At 41.1% G+C, this 22,177-nt stretch overlaps 1 protein-coding gene across 1 annotated transcript in view; it reads right to left on the reverse strand.

The window, feature by feature from the left end:
* Nucleotides 1-7,139, reverse strand: part of Eif3e (eukaryotic translation initiation factor 3 subunit E) — a 36,548-nt gene extending 29,409 nt beyond the window's left edge. Inside the window, exons 1-2 of the mRNA XM_003479991.5 lie at nt 6,945-7,139; nt 457-571 (exon numbers count right to left, since the gene is read on the reverse strand). Of these exons, the coding sequence (XP_003480039.1) occupies nt 457-571; nt 6,945-7,034 (205 nt within the window). The 5' untranslated portion in view covers nt 7,035-7,139. The remainder of the gene's footprint in view (nt 1-456; nt 572-6,944) is intronic.
* Nucleotides 7,140-22,177: the final 15,038 nt, after the last annotated feature.

Raw genomic sequence — 22,177 nt, forward strand, 5'->3', positions numbered from 1 at the left:
CCTACAGAAACCTGTCCTAAGTATTCTTCAACTTGAGTTTAGGACCACACTGAAATCTGAATTTCTGAGTACTTCTTCAGGTGAATGGGGCTGGCCCAGAGAGCCAGCTGGAAACTAAGGTTATACTGTAAGAAAGGGGTGGGGTGGGGTGCGGTGGGGTGGGGCAATCACTTGTAAGACTAAGTACCAAAGTTAGTAACCAAAAAGCTATACTCTCAAGGAGTTGTCAGGAAAAAATGTGAACCCTAGGCCAACTATGATGTTACATCATACAGAAGAAATGAAGGTCTGGCTGTCCATAGGGAGCAAACAACATCCTTTAGAAAGCTCATAATCTTTATACTACCTTCCACCCTAAGAACTTTAAAATCATCCATCATTATTAGGCTTTTAGGTAAAGCTACCTAAATGTACTCTCAGCCACAAGCAAGCTTCAGATCGAATGACAATACGTACCATGAGGAATGTCGTCAGAATAAAGGTTTTTGTACACATCCATGGCAAAGTCAACCATGTTGGTATCACTAAGAAGGTCCAATTTCCCTTGTAACAGTTCTTTTTCATTATATATCTGGAAAAGAAAAGGGCTTCATCAAACAATCTTTTTTAAAACAGAAACTATTCATCCTCTTGTATCGTGAAAGACAGACAGAGAGTAAGTGCCCAGCCTACAGAGACATAAGACTATCTGCTTAGCCAACGATGTGATCACAAAGGCAGCTGCACTGGAAAACTGTTTCCACAGGCTGACCTTGAATTTAGGATCCTTTAGAGGATCCTAAGATATGCCTTAGCCTGCCACATGACCAGGAATACAGACTATAACTGTCTTATGTTTCTTAAATCAAGCCAGATTCTTATCCTTTCTAGAGGATGCACTAGGGTGCACTTAGCCAAGAAAATCACACCACCTTCACGACAAAGCACCTACAGCCATCTCCTTTCCACATCTGGAATTAAGAATGTTTTTCACCTTTGCAGTTTCCTTTACACCCAATGTCATCCACCCACCTCTCCTGATGCCCACATGTTCTCATGATGAATGGTTGTAGCTGTGTACAATGCTTCCTAACCACACCTGGAAAGTGAAACTAACTCTCATCCTGTAATCTAACACAGTCACATTAGGTTTTTATTTTGCAAAGAGTTGAGAAAACAAACTTTAACCAATAGTATAAGGACCAAATAGACATACACACAAACTCACCTAAACAACACACAAATATGCACTACATTAAACATTTTGTAAGGATTCTACAAAATACAATTCAAGAAGACATGTGTTTCAGCTAAATAGAAGTTTCTGTACTGAGTATTTTGCCAAGGAAAGAAAGATCCAGAAAGATGCCACTGTATTTCACGGGTGGTCAAATGGTACAGCTAATTTGATCAAAACTGAACCTTCCAAACTAACACACAGAACTCCTATGGTACAAAACAATGAAATAAAACACATAATCCCACTGAAACAGCTAGAAGACTACAGTCACTTTTCTTTAGGATCACCAGTGAAGTGTGGTAGTACCTGCCTATAATCCTAACTCTTCTGGAAGCTGAGACAGGAGGTTCAAGGCCAGCCTAGGCAACTTAGAACCTATTTCAAAAACAATGTATAAACAAAAGAAATTAACAAACTGGACAACAGGCAAATGAAAACGTTCTCAATGTCACTTATCATAAAGGAAATGAGTATTAAAACCACAATAAAAACTAAAAAAAAAAAAAAAAAAATCCCTAAAACCTGTCAGCATCAGTGTTAGTATAAAAATGCACTAATTTTAACACTTAACTCCACTGCCAGGAGTACAATTACTTTGGAAAATTGTTTTTATGTTTTAAAACTCCTAAATACATATTTTGTGACACAATTCTACTCGCAGGCCCCAAAAGAAGAGTGGATACATCTAAAGTACATGTAAAAAATTTTTTTATAGAACCCCTAATTGTAACAGCCAAATCTATCAATAGAATGGATAAACAAATATGATGGATTAACATTTAGCACCAAAAGTCCTTACCTCATACTATCCTAAAAACCTGGACGACTCACACAGTAATGAGTCAAAGAAGTCAAAGTAATAGATAAAGTCTGACACGCTCACCTGCGATCTCAGCATCTGGGAGGCTGAGGCAGAAAGATCACCTCAAGTATGAGGTCAGCTACACAGTGAGTTCAAGGCCATTCTGGGCTACACAGAGATCCTGTCTCAACAAACAAAACCAAGCCAAATCCCCACGCAGTCAATGCTGAATTCCATGTACACAGAAATCAAAAAAGCCTAGAGTAGTGGCACTTATCTGCTAGACAGAAGAAGGACTTTGTGAGATCCTGTCTCAAATAAGAAAAAACAAAGACTGAGTGTAGCTGAGTGCACAGATCTCAAGCTTACTCCTCAGTATACTGTGCCCTCCCCTCAAAACACAGGTAAATCAATCTATCATCATCACTACACAGCTTATTTTCTTTGGGAGGCAGGAATAATGACTAAGGTCAGAAAGACAATTTAGAATGTTTGAAATGTGACATTCTGATGTAGACGGTATTCATGCAAGTGAGCTCTTAAAAATTCAGACCAGTATTTATACTGTTACACTTGTACAATCTGCTTCAAAAATCCCAAACAAGGTCAGGTGTGGTGGCGCATACCTGTGATCCAAGCCCTTGGGAGGCTCGGAGGATCCTCGGGAGGAAGATCACTGCAAGTTCAAGATTGGTCTGGGCTACAAAGTGAGTTCAAGGCCAGCTTAAACTGCACAGTGAGACTGTCTCAAAGACCAAAAAAACACCACCAACAACAACAAAAAAAAACCCCAAATCAGCCTGCACAGTAGCACATGCCTACAATCCCAGCACTCTGAAAGGCAGAGGCAGGATAACTGTATAAATTCAAGCCCAACTCCTGGCAATGTAATGAAGAAGAAAGACCCATCTCAAAATTTCAAAAACTAAAACATAGAAAGAGATGGGCACGTAGCTCAGGGCAAAGGCTGTGAAATTACTTTCTAGTGTTACCCAAAATAAAACGCATTATAAAACTAAGGTTTGCTGTGAGACATCCACTTCATAGCACACCACCTCTCCCCACTACACCCACTAAAAACTTCTCATGTGTGAGGTCTCTCCCTTCACTACTATGGATTCAAGGGTTTTGATCTCAGCCCTAATCGCCTTTCCTCAAATCCACACTTGCATGCATTCACTACTTTACTGCCCCACAGGCACTTCTGGAGCACACCGAAAGTCTTTAAGATCTGTGTCAAGGTAAAAACTGAGAATACTACAGAATAATCAATCTGCATAAAACAGATTTCCAGTTTTTGAAAAATTTAACAATAGTGTAAAATTTTTTGTTAACACTGGATGAGAGGATTCTTAAACATTTCACTTAACTAGAGTATAAAATTAATGTTTTATAATTGCAAATGTTCATCTGTTGAAAGCTACTCATAGCTGTAGACCACACAGAAAGAACTACAGTGCTGTTCTTTGGTTCCTGGGATCCAGTTTGCTGCCAATGTCTTGAAAACAGCTCCCATTTATTTAATTTTTTTTCTTTTTGAACCCAGAATCAAACTCAGGACCTTACACTCACCAGGCAGGTGCTATGCCACTAAGCTAAATTCCCAGCCCCAACAGTTCCTCTTTTATAATAGATTAAAATCACCTGTTGCTACCTCTGCCTTTGGTACCATCTTCCATATAGCCAACATCTGTATTAATGATTCTTTAAAACTGCACCCCTAAATCCCTATGATACACTTCCTCACTGAGGTTCCAGCTTACACCACTCATTATCACTACCCTTGAGACTTCTTAGCACCTTCACACCTCCTGCCAGGCTCCATTTTTGGGGTTACTCTTTTTTGGTGTCACCTTCTACCCTACACTGGTATTTTAGATATTTTGAAGACTTTCCTCTTCAGCATTATTATTGTTTTCTTCAATTCTCCTCCAACCACATACAATTCAAGTCTGAATGCCTAGCACCTGTTCTATAGGGTCTCAGGACAATTACAAAATGTATCAAAATGTAACCAATTTATTTGATCACATCTGTGCTTTTCTCTGATGAATGATGCTTTTCACTATCTCTAATGTGACATACTACTCTTACAACCTTCCACTGTTCTGACAACTGACTATCATTAACGCTGCGGACGGCTTCTGATCTTAGCTGGGACCCCTACTTAAAGAGATCCTTGTACTTGTCTTTGTCAGTCTATTCCTCACTCTTTACAATTTTCACTCTTCCCCTCCCCTGACAGGGTGGCCTAGTTTCCTTAACAAGAAATACTTAAAGAGTATTTATTCTGGGGCTGGGGATTTAGCTCAGCGGCATAAGCACCTGCCTTGCAAGCAGGCGATCCTGAGTTCGATCCCCGGTACCGATAAAAAGTTTAAAAAAAAAAAAAAAAAGAGTATTTTCTGTTCAGGGAGCTAAATGCTTAAATGTACTATCTCTGGCAATTTTTCTAACAACCCTACGAAACTGGCAATGATACCTTATTCATGAGAAAAGGCATAGTTGGGAGAAAGTTGGATGTGGCAGCACATGGTTTTAATCCCAGCACTTGGCAGGCTGAGACAGGAAGATCACCAATAGCTACATCCCAGCCTGGACTACACAGCAAGCTCCTATCTCAAAAGACCAAAACGGGGAGGGGGGGGGGCCTGATTCTTTGTGCTTGGAGATGTTAAGTGATAGAGCCAGAGCCTAATCCAGCTCTAAATTCAGAGCTGTGGTCCTAACACTAACACAGCACCACTTGTCCTCCCACTTCACACAAGAATAAAAAGCAGCGACACATGAATACGTACTAATTTATTTCTTAAACAGCTATTTAAAGCTTTTATGCCAGACTCTTACTTCACACACAGCAGAAACAAAGTTTCCAATGTAATGGAGCTTACATTGTCCAACATATTCAAAATATATGGAATTATTATTCTTAGTAGACTCAATACTCACATGCATCACGAATGCCAACTGTTCCCTAACCATCTAGTCTTCAAGACCCAAAACCTGTCCTCAACATCCTTTCTGCCCACTGAAGGTAACAGGAATCTCCTCACTTTTGACTGCACTTTGCCAATACATTACTTGTCTGATTTGTATTGATTTTTCACCTTGCATTATGGACATTAAATTCTAGAGGACAGGTGAGCTTTTTACAGTGTGATGCCTGGGCTTTATCTTATATTTTTCAGAATTCCACAGCCCAACCATTAGTAATCACTATCATCTATCTTCCTCTGTACATTAAAGCTATCTCAACCAATTTTCTCATTCTCTCATAATTTTGCCGTATGAAAAGCTAATTTACAGCTACACAAGCCTCCCTTTCTTCTGTCCCCCTTTAAAAATGAGAGCATAAAGAAAAGAAACACGCTCAGTTAATTCAGAAGTGGAAAATCGTCCTCACCTACCCCTAAACAGAAGACAAGCTCTAAAACAGTCAAAAAAACAAAAAGATGAAAATACATTGTTTCATGATAAAAGTTTCATCTGAGGAGACTCTTAAACGTTTATTAAAATTGAACGTTAGTATTCCCTAATCTCTACAACTATCAGAAAGGTTCATAATCATACGGGAGATAAGATGCGGCAAAGCTGGCTCCAGAAGTGAGTGGGACCTGTCAATGACAGGATCTCAGAGCAGCACTAGAACCTCTTCTATAGAACTTCTGGAGCTCCCATCGGATGTTAGGGTTGACAGTCTACGCCATCATCGGAAGTCCACTGAGTTCCCACAATAGCCCTCCCCACATACCTCCTGCCCTGCTTGTACGTTTATTTTTGCTTTTACCCTTTTTCTCTTTGTTCGGCCCAAATGTGCTTTGCAGAGCTGGTTTCTTCCCTACCCATCCACTCTTCACTGTTCAAATAAATCTTCTGGCACCGTTTTTGGCTTGTCCAATCTCTGTTCCAGGCAAGAACCTTGAATACTTTTGATCGGCTAGCCATTTCTAAAGAAACTATCTCATAACACTATGAACACGAGACTTTCTGTCTAGTGAATGAACCTTAACTACCTGGAAACTTTGAGAAGTTATCAAAACCATCTAGTACTTTTTTCATTGCAGTTAGGGCAAACAAAATCCAGCCCCTAAATCTAGAGTTCCTTAAGTAGTTTATGCTGAAATCTGCTTCCAGAAATAGAATTCATTTACTTCTCTCTACTAAATTCAAAACCCTTTATCACAGTAAGAGTACCTATTGTAGTTAAGATGTATCAATTTCCAAATAAACTCAACGTGTAACTAAGCCTAGCATTTCTTTTAACCTAAGCTTCCTTTCAGCCCAAAATAAAAACTTTAGGGGCTAAAACATGTTTTTAGGTGTAGTTCCTGAACTACATACTTATTTAAAGTATTTCGAAGAGCTACAGACACGTTAAGACCCAATTCAAACTATTTGAAACCTGTATGTTCGCATACTGGGGTTGCAGGGTTTTGTTTTTGATCCTCACTGACACTATACGGTGCGCTTCCAGGAAGTGACTACTTGGCTAAGCTCGGGAAACTTAACGCAAACAATCCACAACTTCATGGCAATGAAATCATTAGATCTGTTTACACGTTTAAAAGCCCTTCCAAACAACTGGGCCCCCAGCCCAGGCCCATGCCGCCCGGACCGACACAAACCCGGACCGGCCGCAGGGGCTCGCCACCCCCACGGGCCGCACTTCCGGCGCCGGACCTCGGCCTGCCCTGGGCACCCACCCGCCACCCCCACCGGCGTCCCTGGCCACCTCCGCCCGCGTAAACACCGGGACTCCCCGGGGCCCATCTAGACACCTCGCGTTTCCTCAAAGCCCCGACCCTGTCCCCACGGACCGCGCCAACCCGGCCGCGTCTTCGCCGTCCCGCGCGGCCTCGCACGAGGGTCCCCTGACCGGGCGGGAGCCTTCCCCGCTCCTCCTGGAGCCCCGATCCCTCTCACCTCCTTCACAGAGAGAAACTCCAGGAGGGGGAAGACGAGGTGCCGGTCCAGAAAGTGCGCGATGCGCGTGGTCAGGTCGTACTCCGCCATCTTGCCAGAGAAGAAGGAGTCTGTGTTCGCTAAAACTTTATTAGTAGCGCGACAGCCCGGCAGCAGAACTACTGCGCATGTGCACAGATAGCCCTGGTCCGGTTGGCGGCTGATTTCCTCTTGGAGCACCGGAGCCCGACGGCGCATGCGCACAGGGTTCTCTGCGACTCCGGCCGGCCCTTCCTGTGTGGTGAGTCGCTGTCTGCTGTGGCTGCGGGACGGGCGGTGCGGCCACCAGTCGCGGCCACGTCTACGATTTTAATTACCGAAGCGCAGTACTAGGAGCTCTGGCCCAAAAAGAGGACGCCACACCCTGGAAACCCGGGGGAGGAGAAGGGACTGTCCCATACCCGTGGCCCCTGGGCGAGCGGCGGCCCGGGCTCCAGCTGGCCTTGAACCTGGCGTCAGAGGACTCGCGACAGAGTCACGTCAAGTCCAGCGGGTCATACAAAGGCGACTCAGGTTAAGCAGGCGACAGGTGCTGGGGAGACCACGCGGGACTTGGGGACCCGGCGGGGAATTGAGGGAGCGGGGTTCTCGAGCTGCTCGCGCACCTCGTCCTGCAGTCGTCGCAGGGTGGTCTCGCCCTCTTTCCTTATTGCTGTTTAGTCCACAGCGCTACCTGTGGCCCACACGTGGACAGCACCTAATAAAAACACAGAGTCCTGCCTGGTTCTGACTTGGATGTGCCCTGCATTTCAGCCTGAACGTACAACTGACAGCCTGTGGCTCACCAATGCCCAGTGCTCACTCAGCCCAGAACTTCAGGGTCATCCGTATGTAACGCCGCCCCAGCATCTAAGGGTTCCCAGAACCTCAGCATCATTGTGAACTCTTCTCTGCAGCAAACGTACCAAGAAGGTCTTTGCTTTTAACCTTCAATCCATCCAGGTCCAGTCAGTCCATAGCAGCTGCAGAGCTACATCTCTCCTCCACATCACCATCCTCTCCCCTGTGTTTTCCAAATGGTCTTGTCGCTACCTTGCATCTCCTCTACTGTTGCTGTGTTTATTCACAGACCAGCAGAGTAACTCTGACAGTGAAGTTCTGCTTAAGACCTGCTGGATGTGGTTTTTGTGTACACTTATATCCCGGCATTCTGGGTGGCCGAGGCAGGAAGATCAAAGGTTTAAGCCCAACCTGGAGAATTTAGTAATTTTACAAGACCTTGTTTCAAAAAAAAAAAAAAAAAAAATTTGCTGAGAACTCTAAACTTTTTCTATTCGACATATGTAAATGTGGTCATATCATAGAAAGGCTTAGATCATCTGAACCCATTAGCTTTCTGCCCTGTCTCCCACATCTTTTGATTGCTAGGCCTTAGCCTCTGGTTTTCCATCATTGGGTACTCCTGCTCTGCTGCTGTCCTGACCCCTCCTGACAGATCCCTCTCCTGACAGTGGTCTCCATCCTGTGGTTTACAAGGCTGTTTGATTAGTTCCTTTCTGCTTTGCTTAAATGTCACCTGCTTAGTGAGACCTTCCCTGGACCATTCTGAAAAGTGCAGCTTGCCTGCTTACTAGATTTCTCATCTCCCAATCCTACTTTTATTTTACCTCATTTTATTTATCTACTTTATTTTGTGTTTCCCCTGTTATAGTGTCCCAAGACCAAGAATTTTGTCTTTTATTTTTAACTGCTTCTGCAGTGCCTAAACCAGTGGCAGTGAGCTGTTTGTATCTTCGAAAGCTTCAAAAGTTTTGCCATCACTAACCTAAACAATACCCAGTACCTGACTGTCAATAAATATTTTTGAATAATACATGAGTGAAAGAAGAAAAACATGTTGGAAAATGATATATGAAAGCCTTAGATAATGTGAGCGTATTTTGGCCATTATATGGCAGACAATGGTAAAGGGATGTGAGCAAAATCAGTTTGATGTTTTTGCAGGCCAGGTAAGTCCTCATTTCAGCCCAAGCAGAAAAGGTGAAATTCAAGGTACACTTTGGTGGTAGAACTGGGTAGGACTTGCTCTTGGATTAGATGTGTTGGGCAAAAAGTAAAAGTTAAATAATTTCTAGACACTCTGCAATTAAAAGAAGCTATTTATACACCGTGATGTGCACGGCTTGCTAGAACTTATCTTAAGTGAAAAGTCAACAAAAGGTTATTTACTATATGAATATTATAAAACTTCTTAAAATAACTTATAAAGCAGAGAGTGGATTAGGGGTTTCCAGGAGGGACAGTGAATGTGGCAACAGGAGGGAGAAAAAGCAGGGCAGGAACCAGAGGAGGGGAGCCCACGCAGCATGCAGCAGTTACCTGCAAATGATGCTGTGAGTTTGAGATGACAGGATCCACTTACTTTGGAAAATGTGTAGATAATTGATGACTGGACCAGAGCACTTTCAATAAGTAGCAGTAGAATTATTTGTGATAAGCCCAGAAGGTTTACAGAGAAGTGTGACAACATGCATCTCTTAGTTACTTTCTCTTTGCTGAAACACAATACTGAACATCCACAATTTAAAAGGAGGAGAGGTTTATTTTGGCTCACAGTTTGTAGAGGTTTCAGTTCATAGTTAGCTGACTCCAAGGCAGGCACATGGCAGAGGAAAAGTACCTTCATGGCAGGACAGCAGGAAGTGAAGAATGATCAAGGGAGAAGGAAGGGAGATGGACCTTTCAGGCTATGCCCCCTGTGACCACTTCTCCACCAGGCTCTGCTTCCCAATAGCACAATTAGCTGTGAACTCAACAATGGACTAATTCAGTGATGAATATCACACCCCCATCATCCAGTTACCTCCCCAAAGCCCTATCTGTCAGTCCATGAGCTCTGGGAGGACATCTAGATATAAATCAACAATGCACGAACAGATCTTTTGAGAAATTATACTAGTTAAGGAAGGAGAGAAATGGAGTGATAGACGGGTACAGGGAACATTTTTTTAAAATGTGTTTAAGGATGCTGATAGGTACAATACTCATATAAAAAACTAATGAGGAACAGAGTACAGTGGATGAGAACCTGCATGAAATATGGGGAGAACAGTCAGACTGGCCCCCAACAGAGATGATCAGTGGAGAAAGAATATTGAGAACACTTGGCTTATTGGATGCCTTTCCTGTTGATTCAGCTAGCTCTTACAGCAGATGTAGAAGGGAGCGATGCAGATAGTTTAGAAACAGTACTAGGGATACCAAGACAGGAGCACTTGAGAACACCTGTGAAGGACAAGCTGGGAAGTTAGTGCCACAAAGAAGCCCAGGGCCATACAGTAGAAAACTCCTGTGCAGAACTGTACATGTATTTTAGGTCGTGAAGAGCCTTATAGCATCTCTGAATATGAAGTTGAATAAATCTACCCTGTCTTTCAGGAAAGAATGCCTGATGGTCGTAAGGACAGTGGATAGGATAGATGGAATTGCAGCCAAGCTGTGGAGGTCTGAAAAGCTAGACTGGAAAATTTAGATTTTACCTGATAATAGAGCCACTTACTAAGTTCCTAAATAGAAAAAGAAATTAAAACAGTGGTGTTTTGTCCTTTAAAATTAAACTGGAAGTGATTTACAAGATGGATTAAAGTAGTGACAGATTGGAAACTGCTGATTTGCCTGGCTTTCCCCCTGGAATTTTCCTTGCTGGTTAGTAAAGCGATCTTGTTTCTTTTTACAGGAGAGATTTAGCCCCACATATGGGAAATCTGCCCTTGCTGTGGTGTCTCCCTAGTATTTTGCTTGCAGAGGAAGTATGGGCAAGGACCCGTGGTGCTGCCAGGTGGTGGCAGGTGCAAACCCCATTCTTAATTATCAGATGTTTATTGAATACATCATATCTGATGATTACCCTATCAAACTCCTGGGCTTGCTGGCCTCAGGGACCATGTGTCAATGAAGTTGTGTTCATTACCGAACACCCAGTCTGTGGTATGGTATTCCAGAAGCATAAAGCTAGACTGAGACAGTGACCTAAATCAGACAACCCTCAGGATGAGTGGTGCTGTCCTGAGTCTTCTTGTGCATTTGTGCTAGACTTCCTGCACTCCTGTTTCTTTAGGATGTGTGCCGTAAACACCAAACTGATTTCTAAAGCGGATGCTGACGACTACTCGGTTTAGTCAGCTTCCCATGGCCATGACAAAATGCCTGTAGTAAAACGGTAGCAGAAGGAAGGACTTCTTGTCTCCCACCAAGAGGTCCGTGTCCTCTGCTCACTGCTCCCCTGCCGTTTGGCCTGCAGAGAGGCAGGAGCAGCTGTGGAGCGAGGCAGTTTACCTTGTGGCAACTGCAAGTAGCAAGAGCAGGAAAGGGCTGGGTCTCTTTCAAAAGCATGAGCCCAAACCACCACCTACCTAGAGCACCATAGACTGGTGACTGTGCCTTCAGCATGGGACTTCGTGTTGGAAATGTGAAAATAGCACTGGTGACCCAGAGTGTATGAGGTTATTGTTCTATACACCTCCCTACTGACGCTTTTTATTCATAACAGTCTGATGGAAGCATGTTTTACATATGCTTTTTATTATTAGATGTTTTCTAAAATAACATGATTGATTATTTCCAAAGATAGCTATAAGAATCTTTCCTTTTCCTACAAGAATATTTTCCTTCTGAATTGCCCTTCTGCAGTATGACTTTGCACCCCTTCCATTAGGAAGTGAAGTCTATTTCTCTTCCCTGAACTCAGGATGAGCTCAGTTTTAACTTCTAGGTCCACTTGGCTCTCATGAGGTCCTACGCCATGTACATGGGCTGCACACTGAGCAAGGAGAGGCCATATGGAGGGCGAGACCCTGCAGCCCTAGCATCTGACCATGTTGTCCACATGCAGGCTCTGAACTGTGCCTCTCAGCACTCCAGGCCCAACCTCTGTCCGCATAAGGTAGAAACACAGTGGCTCCAGTGAGCACCAGAACCGAAACCCAAGTGGTGGGTGTTTGTTTTTACTAAGTCATAGAGGTTTTATTATGCAGCAGTAGGTGACTGAATCACAGTATACCAAAAGTCTTATAAATCTTCATATTGCTGGATCTAGCTTAAAGAAATACTCAAAATTTTCATTTTTAAATGTATATTTTAGTGTTACCACGTTTTTAAAAGTGGTAACAACTTCCTATATTTAAAATTTAAAGTAGATTGAAATAAAGTAAGTAATACAGTAATACATAATACATTCACAAAAAACTACATTGAAAAGATTATTTTCTTTTTTGTAAGTATATGTTTGTGGTATATATTAATTACATTCATGGTGGGCAGTTAAGTGTATTTACATTAAACATCTTGACTCTTTATATTCCCTTGAGAGGATTTTTGAAGACAGTGATAAATATCACAGAAAATATCAAGTGGTAATGTAGATTCTTGAGTTGTTAAAAAATATATACATAAGAAAGATTTGGGCAGCCAGGTGGTGGCACACAGCTGTGATCTTAGTACTCGGGAGGCTGAAGCAAGAGGATCCATGACTTTGAGGGCATCCTTGGCCACATAGTTCAAGGCCAGCCTGCACTGCATAGTGAGACCCTGTCTCAAAAAAAAGAAAAGAAAAGAAAGAAGGAAGGCTGGAAAAGATGGATATGTTAACAAATCAATAATGGTTTTGGTGATTTTGGTTTGATTTTTCCCATTCTTCAAAAGTTTTCTAGAAAGAGCCTGTATTAGTCATGTAAAGGGAGAAAATAAATTGTATTATAATGGTAGAAATCTATATTCAACTGTGATGTCTGCAGGCAGGGAAAGTGCCTTGTAGGATGAGCCGTGTAGCCTTCCGCAGCCCTTCACCTGGTGGTGATTGCTTAAACTTCCAAGAGCAGATACAAAGGTAAGGTAGCCTGGCCTTGAAATTTGAGCAACCTAGATTTTTTAGTTCTTTAAATTTCTAACTTCATTTTTAACAACTGACTTATTATTGGGATTTTATTATTTGTGTTTATTTTTAGGAACAGAGTCTTGCTATGTATTCCAGGCTGGCCTTGACTTACTGTGTAGCCCAAGTTGGCCTTCACCTCGTAATGCTTGTCTTACCTCAGCCTCAGCCTGCCAAATGCTGTGATTACAGATGTGTGCCACCATGCCTGTCTTATTTGGATTACTTTATAAAAGAAAGGTCATTTTGATGTCCTTAAAGTAGAACTCAATCTCAAAACAAAGGACAATTCTTTAAACAGATTCACATTTATGAATAACTGAGTATGTCCTTTGCATTTTGCTGTGGACTGGTTGAAACTTCATTTAAGAGACTGTGACTCCAAGAATGAAAAAACAACATGAAAATATAGTTTTCCAGGGACAGAGGATGTCATACGTGCTCTTGTTCATCCGGAAAGCATCTAGAAACTTGTAGTCAAATGTTACATGTAAAGAATGGAGCTTTGAAAGCTGGAGGTCCCCCAGGTGTCTGGGCAGCAGTTTCCCTGAGCAAGGCTACCCATTATATAGTCTCAAAGGCCCTCACACCAGGTCACTGAGCCTGTATTGTAACAGTGTCCCCAGGGAGTCTTAGATCCCCAGACTTGAAGCCCTGTTGTCTTGAGGGGTTCTCTCAGGTGAGCTGGCTGGTGGCTACAGAGTAGACAGATGTTAATTCCATCAAGATGTATGCTCAACGTGTTTATTGTATGTCAGTCTTAACTCACTGAAAAGCAAAAACTAACATGCTAGGAGGTACATAATATTCTTTAGCAAGATAAGTATAGTAAGTTTTAATTTGTATATTTCTATTGTATTGAAGTAGACTATTGCCTTTTTGTCGGGGAACTTGGATACTGATCATCTTAGAATGTTTTACATATTTTTGGTTAGAATAGCTTAAATTTTCTTTAGTGGAAAAAAATTCTTCACGATAGCCAAACTTGTTGGGTAGTGTTTCATCTTTGTTAAAGATAAAATTCATTGTAGATTTTTAAAGTTTTATTTCTTTAAAAATTTGGTGATTCAACTAAATAGTACTTTGAGATTCTATAATGGTTATTTTGTGAATATGTAGAAATGAAGACTTCTGTGGAACAGGAGGGAAACAAGAGGGAGGGGAAGAAAGAAGAAAAGAAAATGAAAGACTGTTGCCCCAAGGACAAAATATCCCTCCCACCTCTTCAAAATCAGACACTCCCCGAATCTGATTCTTAGTTGCATTGCCAACTATTTAGCCTCTCGGTAGAGCAGCCTTCCAACCCACTTTATAGTTATTGTAACACTATAGTTGAATATTTTGTCAATTGTTTCTACTGCCATATTGTTTCAAGCTTCTTTGTTATTTTTTAAAAATGTAATTTCTGTATTGGAAAGAGAGAAGCAGAGATTCACCATGAGGGGCAGAGTACTTGTGGGGATTTGTGGCCTCTTGTTTGGATTCCTGCAATGTCATATTTATCTGACATTACGAGTATCAGAAGGAGGCCTGTGTCTTGGGGGCCACATTCTTTGGGGATGAAATATTCAAAGTCTTTTTAGCACTGGAGTGCAGTGCCTCTTGAGTATTTATCATCTGTAAAGGCATCATCACTGTAAGAGCAGCCCAGAACCAAGTCCATCCCAGGGAAAGAATAGCACCAGCCCAAATCGCCATGACTTTTGCTAGTGCTGTAAAGGTGATGAGGCCTCAGTCTGAAATGCTTCTGCAGACTGTGTCTAAATCCTGTCACTGTCTCTTTGCATATCCGCTTAGAGAATGATTCTAACATGAATGATTTTCATGAAACAATTGTAGGCTGTTCTTATAAATTCGGTTTTCCTCGTACACATAAAATAGTATATCTTTTCAAATAACAATGCTAATAATAACAGAAGGCATCCTGAAATATAATGATTATCGCATATTTGCTCAAAACATTATTTATTGACTCAGCATTACCAGAAGAGACAAACTTCTAATTAGATTTATCATCTGATTGAGTTTGTACACACTAAAAATACTCCTTTGCTTGTTCTATAAAAATCATGTGTGTAATAAAAAGATAAGCTGAGAAAAAAATAATTAAAAATTGTGGTACAACAGGCACTTGAATATCGTCTATTACCACACATAGCAAAACCTTGGTTGGTGAATATAGTTCATCTAGAAACATACTTGCAATCCAAAGCACTTGTGTAGCAAAGCACATTTCCTCATAAGAAATAAAGGAAACGCAACTGATTTGTTTCAGAGCCCCAAAATTTTCATGTAAAAATGATTGCAATACTGTAATATACAAAATAATAAAAATAAAGAATATACAGGAAAATAAGCAAATTAAAGCTGTAGTTTTCTTTTTTAAATTTTAATTTTTTAATTTTAAAGAAGACAAAATAGAATCAAACCAATCAAAACAAACCAGTGTAAAAGATACAGGACTTCAAAACATTACAAAATCAACAATAGTTACCATAATGACTTTTGATGTCTTCAAAGTAGCTGCAATAACTTCTAGCATAGTAAAAGTCAAACAGAACAGAATAGAAACAATAAAAACAAAATAATGAATGCAATAAAGAACTTCAAAACAAGCCTATAGTAAATCCAAAATTGCCACCATAATATACCTTGCTATCTTTGAAATAGCTGCTCCTGCCATCGGATCTGACATAAACAAAAGAGAATAAAACCCAACCTAATGAAACAATGGAAATAGTATAGGACTACCAAAACAAGACCATAGGGAGTCAACAATGGCTGCTACCCTCAGAGAAGGAGATGCCCCTTAGATGACACACTGTGAATCTATAATCACACCACTGGCCTAAGACCTGCAATGCCAGTGAAGCACCAAAACACCATAGGCATCCAATTACATTTCACCTCCATAACTATCGTCACAGCCTGTGTTTCTCTGGATAAGAAGTCACTTATGGCAGGGGTGGGGATAGAGATGTGGGGGTGTTGGTACTTGTTTGCCAGCCCGGTGCTAGAAGGGGCTGGGGTCTGTCTGTTCCAGTCTGGTGGTGTCCCATGCATGGCGCTGATTCCCAGACTGGGCTTGCTTGCCGGTGTGGCTTTGTTCTTTCTACCCAGGTCCACGAATGGTGCTGACTCACAGGGAGAGGTTGGGGTCCATCTGTTCCAGTCTGCCTGCCGGTGACCTGCACATGGCACTGGTTCCCAGACTGGCTAAGCTGCAGTGTTCTTTGAAAACAATTATCCCCTCAAAGAGTGGATGAGGGAGTTTCTTGTTCTTTATTGTATTAGCTCCCTCATGCTTTGAAGATTGTATGGAAGTCAAAATAACTAAGCAGGGTCCCATAGGCACTGCAGCAAAAATTCCCTGTTGTGGAAAGCAGCAGAATTGGAAACTGGAGCTGAAGTTCTGTCACAGTACACTTCTGTATAGCTTGTAGTCACAGCAACATTACCAGTATATGAAATAGAGCATGCAAGGTGTCTAAACCTTTTTCTGATGTATTTTGAAAAATAACATGGCATAACCATCCATAATGTGGTTGTCCAAAATTGAGTAGCTAAGTTAATAGGAATACCCAATATATATCATAGTGATTATGAATAAAATCAGCTAAATCTAACCAGTCATGTTGTGTCTGAGTGAAGAAAAGATGGACAGCAGCTAAAGAGTGTGCCCCATGTTTTCCCATGGGGTGCATCCGGGCTATTGTAGGGCCTATTACACGATATTATGGCTTGTATCTAGATGTCCTATCTAAGCTTCATGTGCTCATAGGGGTTTTGGGGACATGGCTGGATCATGGGTGTGTGGTAATTGGACCAGTCCCCTGATTGGCTGGGTGCGGCTGAATGAATTTACTGAAGAGTAAAGGTGAGTGCTACCAACCAATAGCCTGGGTGGAATAAAGAGGGAAAGAAACCAGGAAGGCTTGTTGCTTCCAGCTTGCCATGCGTGGATAGTTTCTCCTCTGTCAGGCCCTTTGCCATGCCATCCTGACCTGAAGCCAGCTGAATATGGACCGAAACCTGTAAACTTTGAGCTGAAATAAACTTCCTCCTCTAACTTGTGTTAGCTCTTTCGTCCCAGCAATGGCAATGTGACTAAGACCCAAGGAAGCAAAAAGTACTATACTCTGGTTCAAGAGAATGGCTCCCGATGTATTAGTCAAACATCTACCTTGTTTAGCAGCATAGTCCTCAGTAAAGAGGACACTGGGCAATCATAAGTCAAAAACATTAGGAATGTCATCTGCTAACTTTACTCTCCATATTCATCAAACGTCCTTCTAATTTTACTGTGGTTTCCTTATAAAATAATGTATAGGGATAAAATGCATTCATTTTCAACATGTGAATTGTGTTCTTTGCATAGTCATATTTGTCATTGTGAATTTTTAAAAAATGAACCCCAGTTTATATACTGTCCTTTGAGGTGAACAGGACTGGGCACAGCTGGTGATGGCTAAGATACAGAACATGAACAAGATTGTAGTTGAAAGGATTATGTTTAGTTCTACTGAGAAAATTGTTTGAGTAAAATACTCCAGTGGGACAATGAAGTTTGAAAAGGGTGGAGGTAGGTGTAAGAGCACGGTCCTGTGGGAGCTAGTGTGTTTTCAGATGAGTGGGAGAAAGAAAAAGCAGGAAGTGGTTTGAAATCATTGCATGACTGTTTGTACAATAGAAGGGGCTGTGTGGGAGATGGTAGACATCATTATCTTCCATTTTCAGTTGTTACATGCAAAATAGTGCCTTCCTCTTCACCAAAATCACTTCTCTAGTTGGTGGTTTGATTTGATCAATTGCCAGAAGTCTTTGGAGATGGGAAATGCAGGTGATTGCAGAGCATTTGACAAACATAATATCAAAGTCCAATAGCAACTTTCCAGCAGATGTCTCTGAAATAAGTGATGTGTTTTGTGTAAAACATCATAAGAGTGGTTTCTTGATGCATTAAATATTTTTTTCTTATTAGCAATGCTTGCATAGTTGGCTAGATTCACTTGATATCAATGATGTACGCTGTAATAAAATTTAAGCACAGAAATTTAATATAGTCTGAATTAGGAACCACAGCTTCACTGGGACCTGATGTATCAGATTGAGCAAGACATTCTAATATATATATTTCCTAAATCATGCAGTGACTTTGAGGAGTACTTAAATATTCAGTACAGCCGAATATCCTACAAGCAGAAAGTAGAAAAGCTTCCACACCTAGATTCTCCAGCAGACCTAGAAAATAAAGCAACTATGCAAAAGAGCTCCTTAGCAGAACTGTTTCCAGAGCATAGTGATAATATGCAAAAAAGGTTAAAAAAAAAAACAACAATAGTTCTTTAATTCCTACTTTAAGCCAGTCTTTTTTTACTAGTCTTTGAATGCACCTGAATCATCAAAATATGTCTGTAAATATAGGTAGTCATCATTTTACTTTTAAGGAAGCTGAGCTCAGAGTTGTTGCTTAAGTTAACGTGGTCAGTGAGGAACTGAGGATGGAACTCAGTGCTGTCTCTAAGTTACTCATACACTTGACCTGTGATTCACAGCTACGTCTACAGATACAGAAGTCTCCTCTGAAGTACCATACTGGGTATTTTAGCATCATTTCTTCACCAGCCAGTTCTTTTCATGTGATCAAAGAAGACATGCATACAATAAAGGACAAAATCTCGATGTTTTTCTAAAGATACGGGGGCTGTTATTGTACCATTGTTTTTTCCTAATTGACAGTAGTTAAAGTTACAAGAACCAAGCCAGATCTGCAAACTCCAGAATGGCAGAGACCATGGCCTTGAATTCCAATATCCAGTTTATACCTGGCTGAAAGTAATCTTGCCCAGTCAAGCATTCTAATAGTACGTTATGTTTTAGTCAGTGAATTTTTATTTCCTCTAACACTAAAGATTCAAGCCCCAAATTATTTCAAATATGCATGAAATAAGCCAGTGTTCACATGAATACAGATCTTTATGTATTGGGTGCAAGTAAAAGAGAACATCTTTGGCAGATTCTCACTTCTATAGTGAATGGGGTTTGGCTGTTGATTGCGTGGCAAGGAACTTGGAGATGACTATTTTCAGTTGGCAGTAACGAGAAACCCTTCTTCATTTTTCTTTGACATGGTAAGTTTAAGGAATACGTTGTGCTGTTATCTTGGAAACCATATAAATCAAAATAAGGAAAAAGTTATAACCTGCAGCTTCCAGTGGAAGATAATAACTGGGAAAGAAGGCATATTTTCATTCAGTAAAGGATAAAGCCTAGCAGTAGAAGGAAGAAAAACTCATTTCTGAAGCTAATGTGCAAAGTATTAACTTCATGTAGCTTCTCAGGCAAATTAGAATTCACTCCACTTTCATGGAATGAAAGGAGTTAATAAATACATGTGAAAATGAAGACAACTGCTTCAAATAAGTAACTGAGAAGTCACCTTTTAGGGGAGCATTTTGTGAGCAGCCTTTCAAATAAAACCGTCTCAGAGGCTGTGCTATGCTAACTCCTAATGTGAGTTAGGATAGGAGAACAGGGCGGAACTATGGGGCAAGTCTTAGAGGTGGTGTGCTCTCCTTTCTAAAGGGAGTCCTCTGCCTTGTCAGAAGCAGCTCTGTGAAAGGCTTGTGGTAAGAAATGGAGGCCTTTTGCTATCAGCTCTCTGGCATGGAAGTGGCTGCTCCTGCCTTGCTGAAGCCATTGGGTGACTGGAGCCCCAGCTGATGGTGTGATCGCAGCCTCATGGGAGAGTCCAAATGTAAAGGACCCCGCTGCATTCCTCACAGTTTCCTGATCCTAAAGAACCATGTAAGATCATAAAAGCCTTACTATTTTAAAGCTGGCAAAGTTTTATTAAATGTAGGAAAGGAAACAATCTCTGTGGAACAAGTTTGGACCAAGTAAAAGTGGTGAAAGATCTCTGCCCTTGCAGTTTGAGATGGGCAACCATGCAGGAAACACAATGGCTTGATGTTTTAAGCCGCTTGACTTTGAGGAAATTTGTTGTGCAGCAGTGCATACCTAATGCAAAAGAGGATGCACCTTGGAAAGCCGGTCTAGCCTGGAAGAGGTAGCCTGCATTTATATGAGCAAGAAGGCTGGACAGAGTACATCACAGTTAAATACATCCACTAAAGAAGGTCTTACTAGTCATTATGTCCAGCCCACTGATAACGCACTTTTAGAAAAATTAGTGCCTAAATGGCTCATGTCAAAGGCCACTGGAAGCTGCAGATGAATTCCACCTTAATGAACACAGCTAGAAGATTCCTTGAATTAACCGCACAAAATAGGAGACTGACTTATGGTTTGGAAGTTTTCAGAGGCATGGTTTCAGGCACTTAAATAGGCATCATCTTTATCCGTTAGGAAATTGTATTCTACATGGTTAACGATATGAGAAAGCATAGGAAAGAATGTAATTTCAGATTCTAAACATGTGTTCCTCTCCTTCATCTCTGCCTCCGTCCCATCTCACCCTCAGTACCCCTTGTCCAGCCCTTAATTGCTACCAGGTGGTTCCTTGTTCGTTAGTCTTGTCTCCTCAGCTAGGTTTGTAGGCTGCTTAAGGCAAGGATCATGTCTCCTTCAGTAATCCCACTCCAATCACAAGCTGTTACTTGAAATGTGAGTATATGTGCATTTATTTCTGTATATCTTCTGTGAAACCACAGATTTCAGAGAATTTTGGATTACTGAATTCAAGTGACTTTAAGTTGCCACCATCTTATCTCTAGTGAGATTCAGGCTCTCTGGGTTATTTGCTTTTACCCTCTATTGTGTCTCTATACTATTGCTTTGTCCTATAAAATCTAAAATTATTTTTGTATCGTGGACATTATCATTTGGTACAAACAGTGGGGCCAGATGTTAGGAGAATATGCACTGTAGTTCAGATAGACATAGTCTCAATTTCACATTTTTTGTGACCTGAGTATTCTGTATGACATTAGAAAAAGTAAGTAGTAATGTACTGGGAGCTGTGCAGCTCCTAGGAAAGCCCCTAAAGAATGCATAATGCTTCCTGATACTGCCCAGTGAAGAGCTCAAGTTTTCATCTGCCACTGCCCAGTAAGTGACGTATCTTACCAAAGAAGACTCTGTAAGAAGAAATGGACAGATTCTTAGAAACATATGCAGTACCAAAGCTAAGTCAAGAAGATGTAAAACTGCTGAATAACCCAATTTCTATTAATGAAATTGAAAATGTAATTAAGTTCTAACCTACAAAGAGCCATGGCCCAGATGGATTCACTGTGGAATTCTACAAAAAATACAAAGAAGACTTAATGCCAACACTCCTGAAATTGAAAGGGAAGCAATCCTTCCTAAGTCATTCCTGGAAGCAAATATTACTCTAATACCAAAACCTGAGAAAGACCCAACTAAAAAAGAAAGCTACAGGCCAATCTCCCTAACGAACATGGATGCAAAATCCTCAATAAAATATTGGCAAACAGAATACAACAAATCATCAAGAAGATTATACACCACAACCAAGGGACATTCATCCCAGGCATGCAGGGATGGTTCAACATACATAAGTCAATGAATGTAATCCACCATATTAATAAAGCCAAAAATAAGAATCATATGATCATTTCTATAGATACAGAAAAAGCTTTTGATAGGTCCAACATTCATTCATGCTAAGCACCTTACAGAAAACTGGAAAAGATGGTCTTTACCTCAGTATGATAAGGGCCATCTATGACAAACCAACAGGCAGCATCATACTAAATGGCCAAAAACTGAAGGCCTTTACTTTAAAATCAGGCACAAGACAAGGATGTCCCTTATCACCACTTCTATTCAACATAGTACTGGAAATACTAGCCAGAGCAATGGAAAAGAGAGAGAAATAAAAGGGGTAAAGGTAGGAAAAGAGGAAGTTAAATTATTATTTGCAAATGACATGATACTCTACATAGAAGACCCTCAAAACTCCATTGAAAGACTCCTAGATAAAATAAATTCAGCAATGTAGCTGGACACAAAATCAATACTCAAAAATCAATCGCATTCCTATACACTAACAACAAAATCACTGACAGAGAAATAAAAGAACCCGCACCCTTTACACTAACATTCAAAATAATGAAATACTTAGGAATTAATCGCATGAAAGAAGTGAAAGATCGACTTCCGGGAGAACATGGCGGACAGATAACAGCAACTACCGGAGGCTCTCTGAAAGACTCGGCTCAGAAGCCAGGAATGGTGCGGACTAAGGAGACATAAGCAGGTGGAGATATGCTCTGCTGACTCAGGAACGAACTGGGCTGAGAGAAACCAACTTGGAATGCAGTCCTGGCGCTAAAACAGG

The sequence above is a fragment of the Cavia porcellus genome, unplaced genomic scaffold (genome assembly GCF_034190915.1).
Source record: "Cavia porcellus strain 051 isolate PalLab524CR breed Dunkin Hartley unplaced genomic scaffold, mCavPor4.1 scaffold_10, whole genome shotgun sequence".
NCBI classification, from domain to species: domain Eukaryota; kingdom Metazoa; phylum Chordata; class Mammalia; order Rodentia; family Caviidae; genus Cavia; species Cavia porcellus.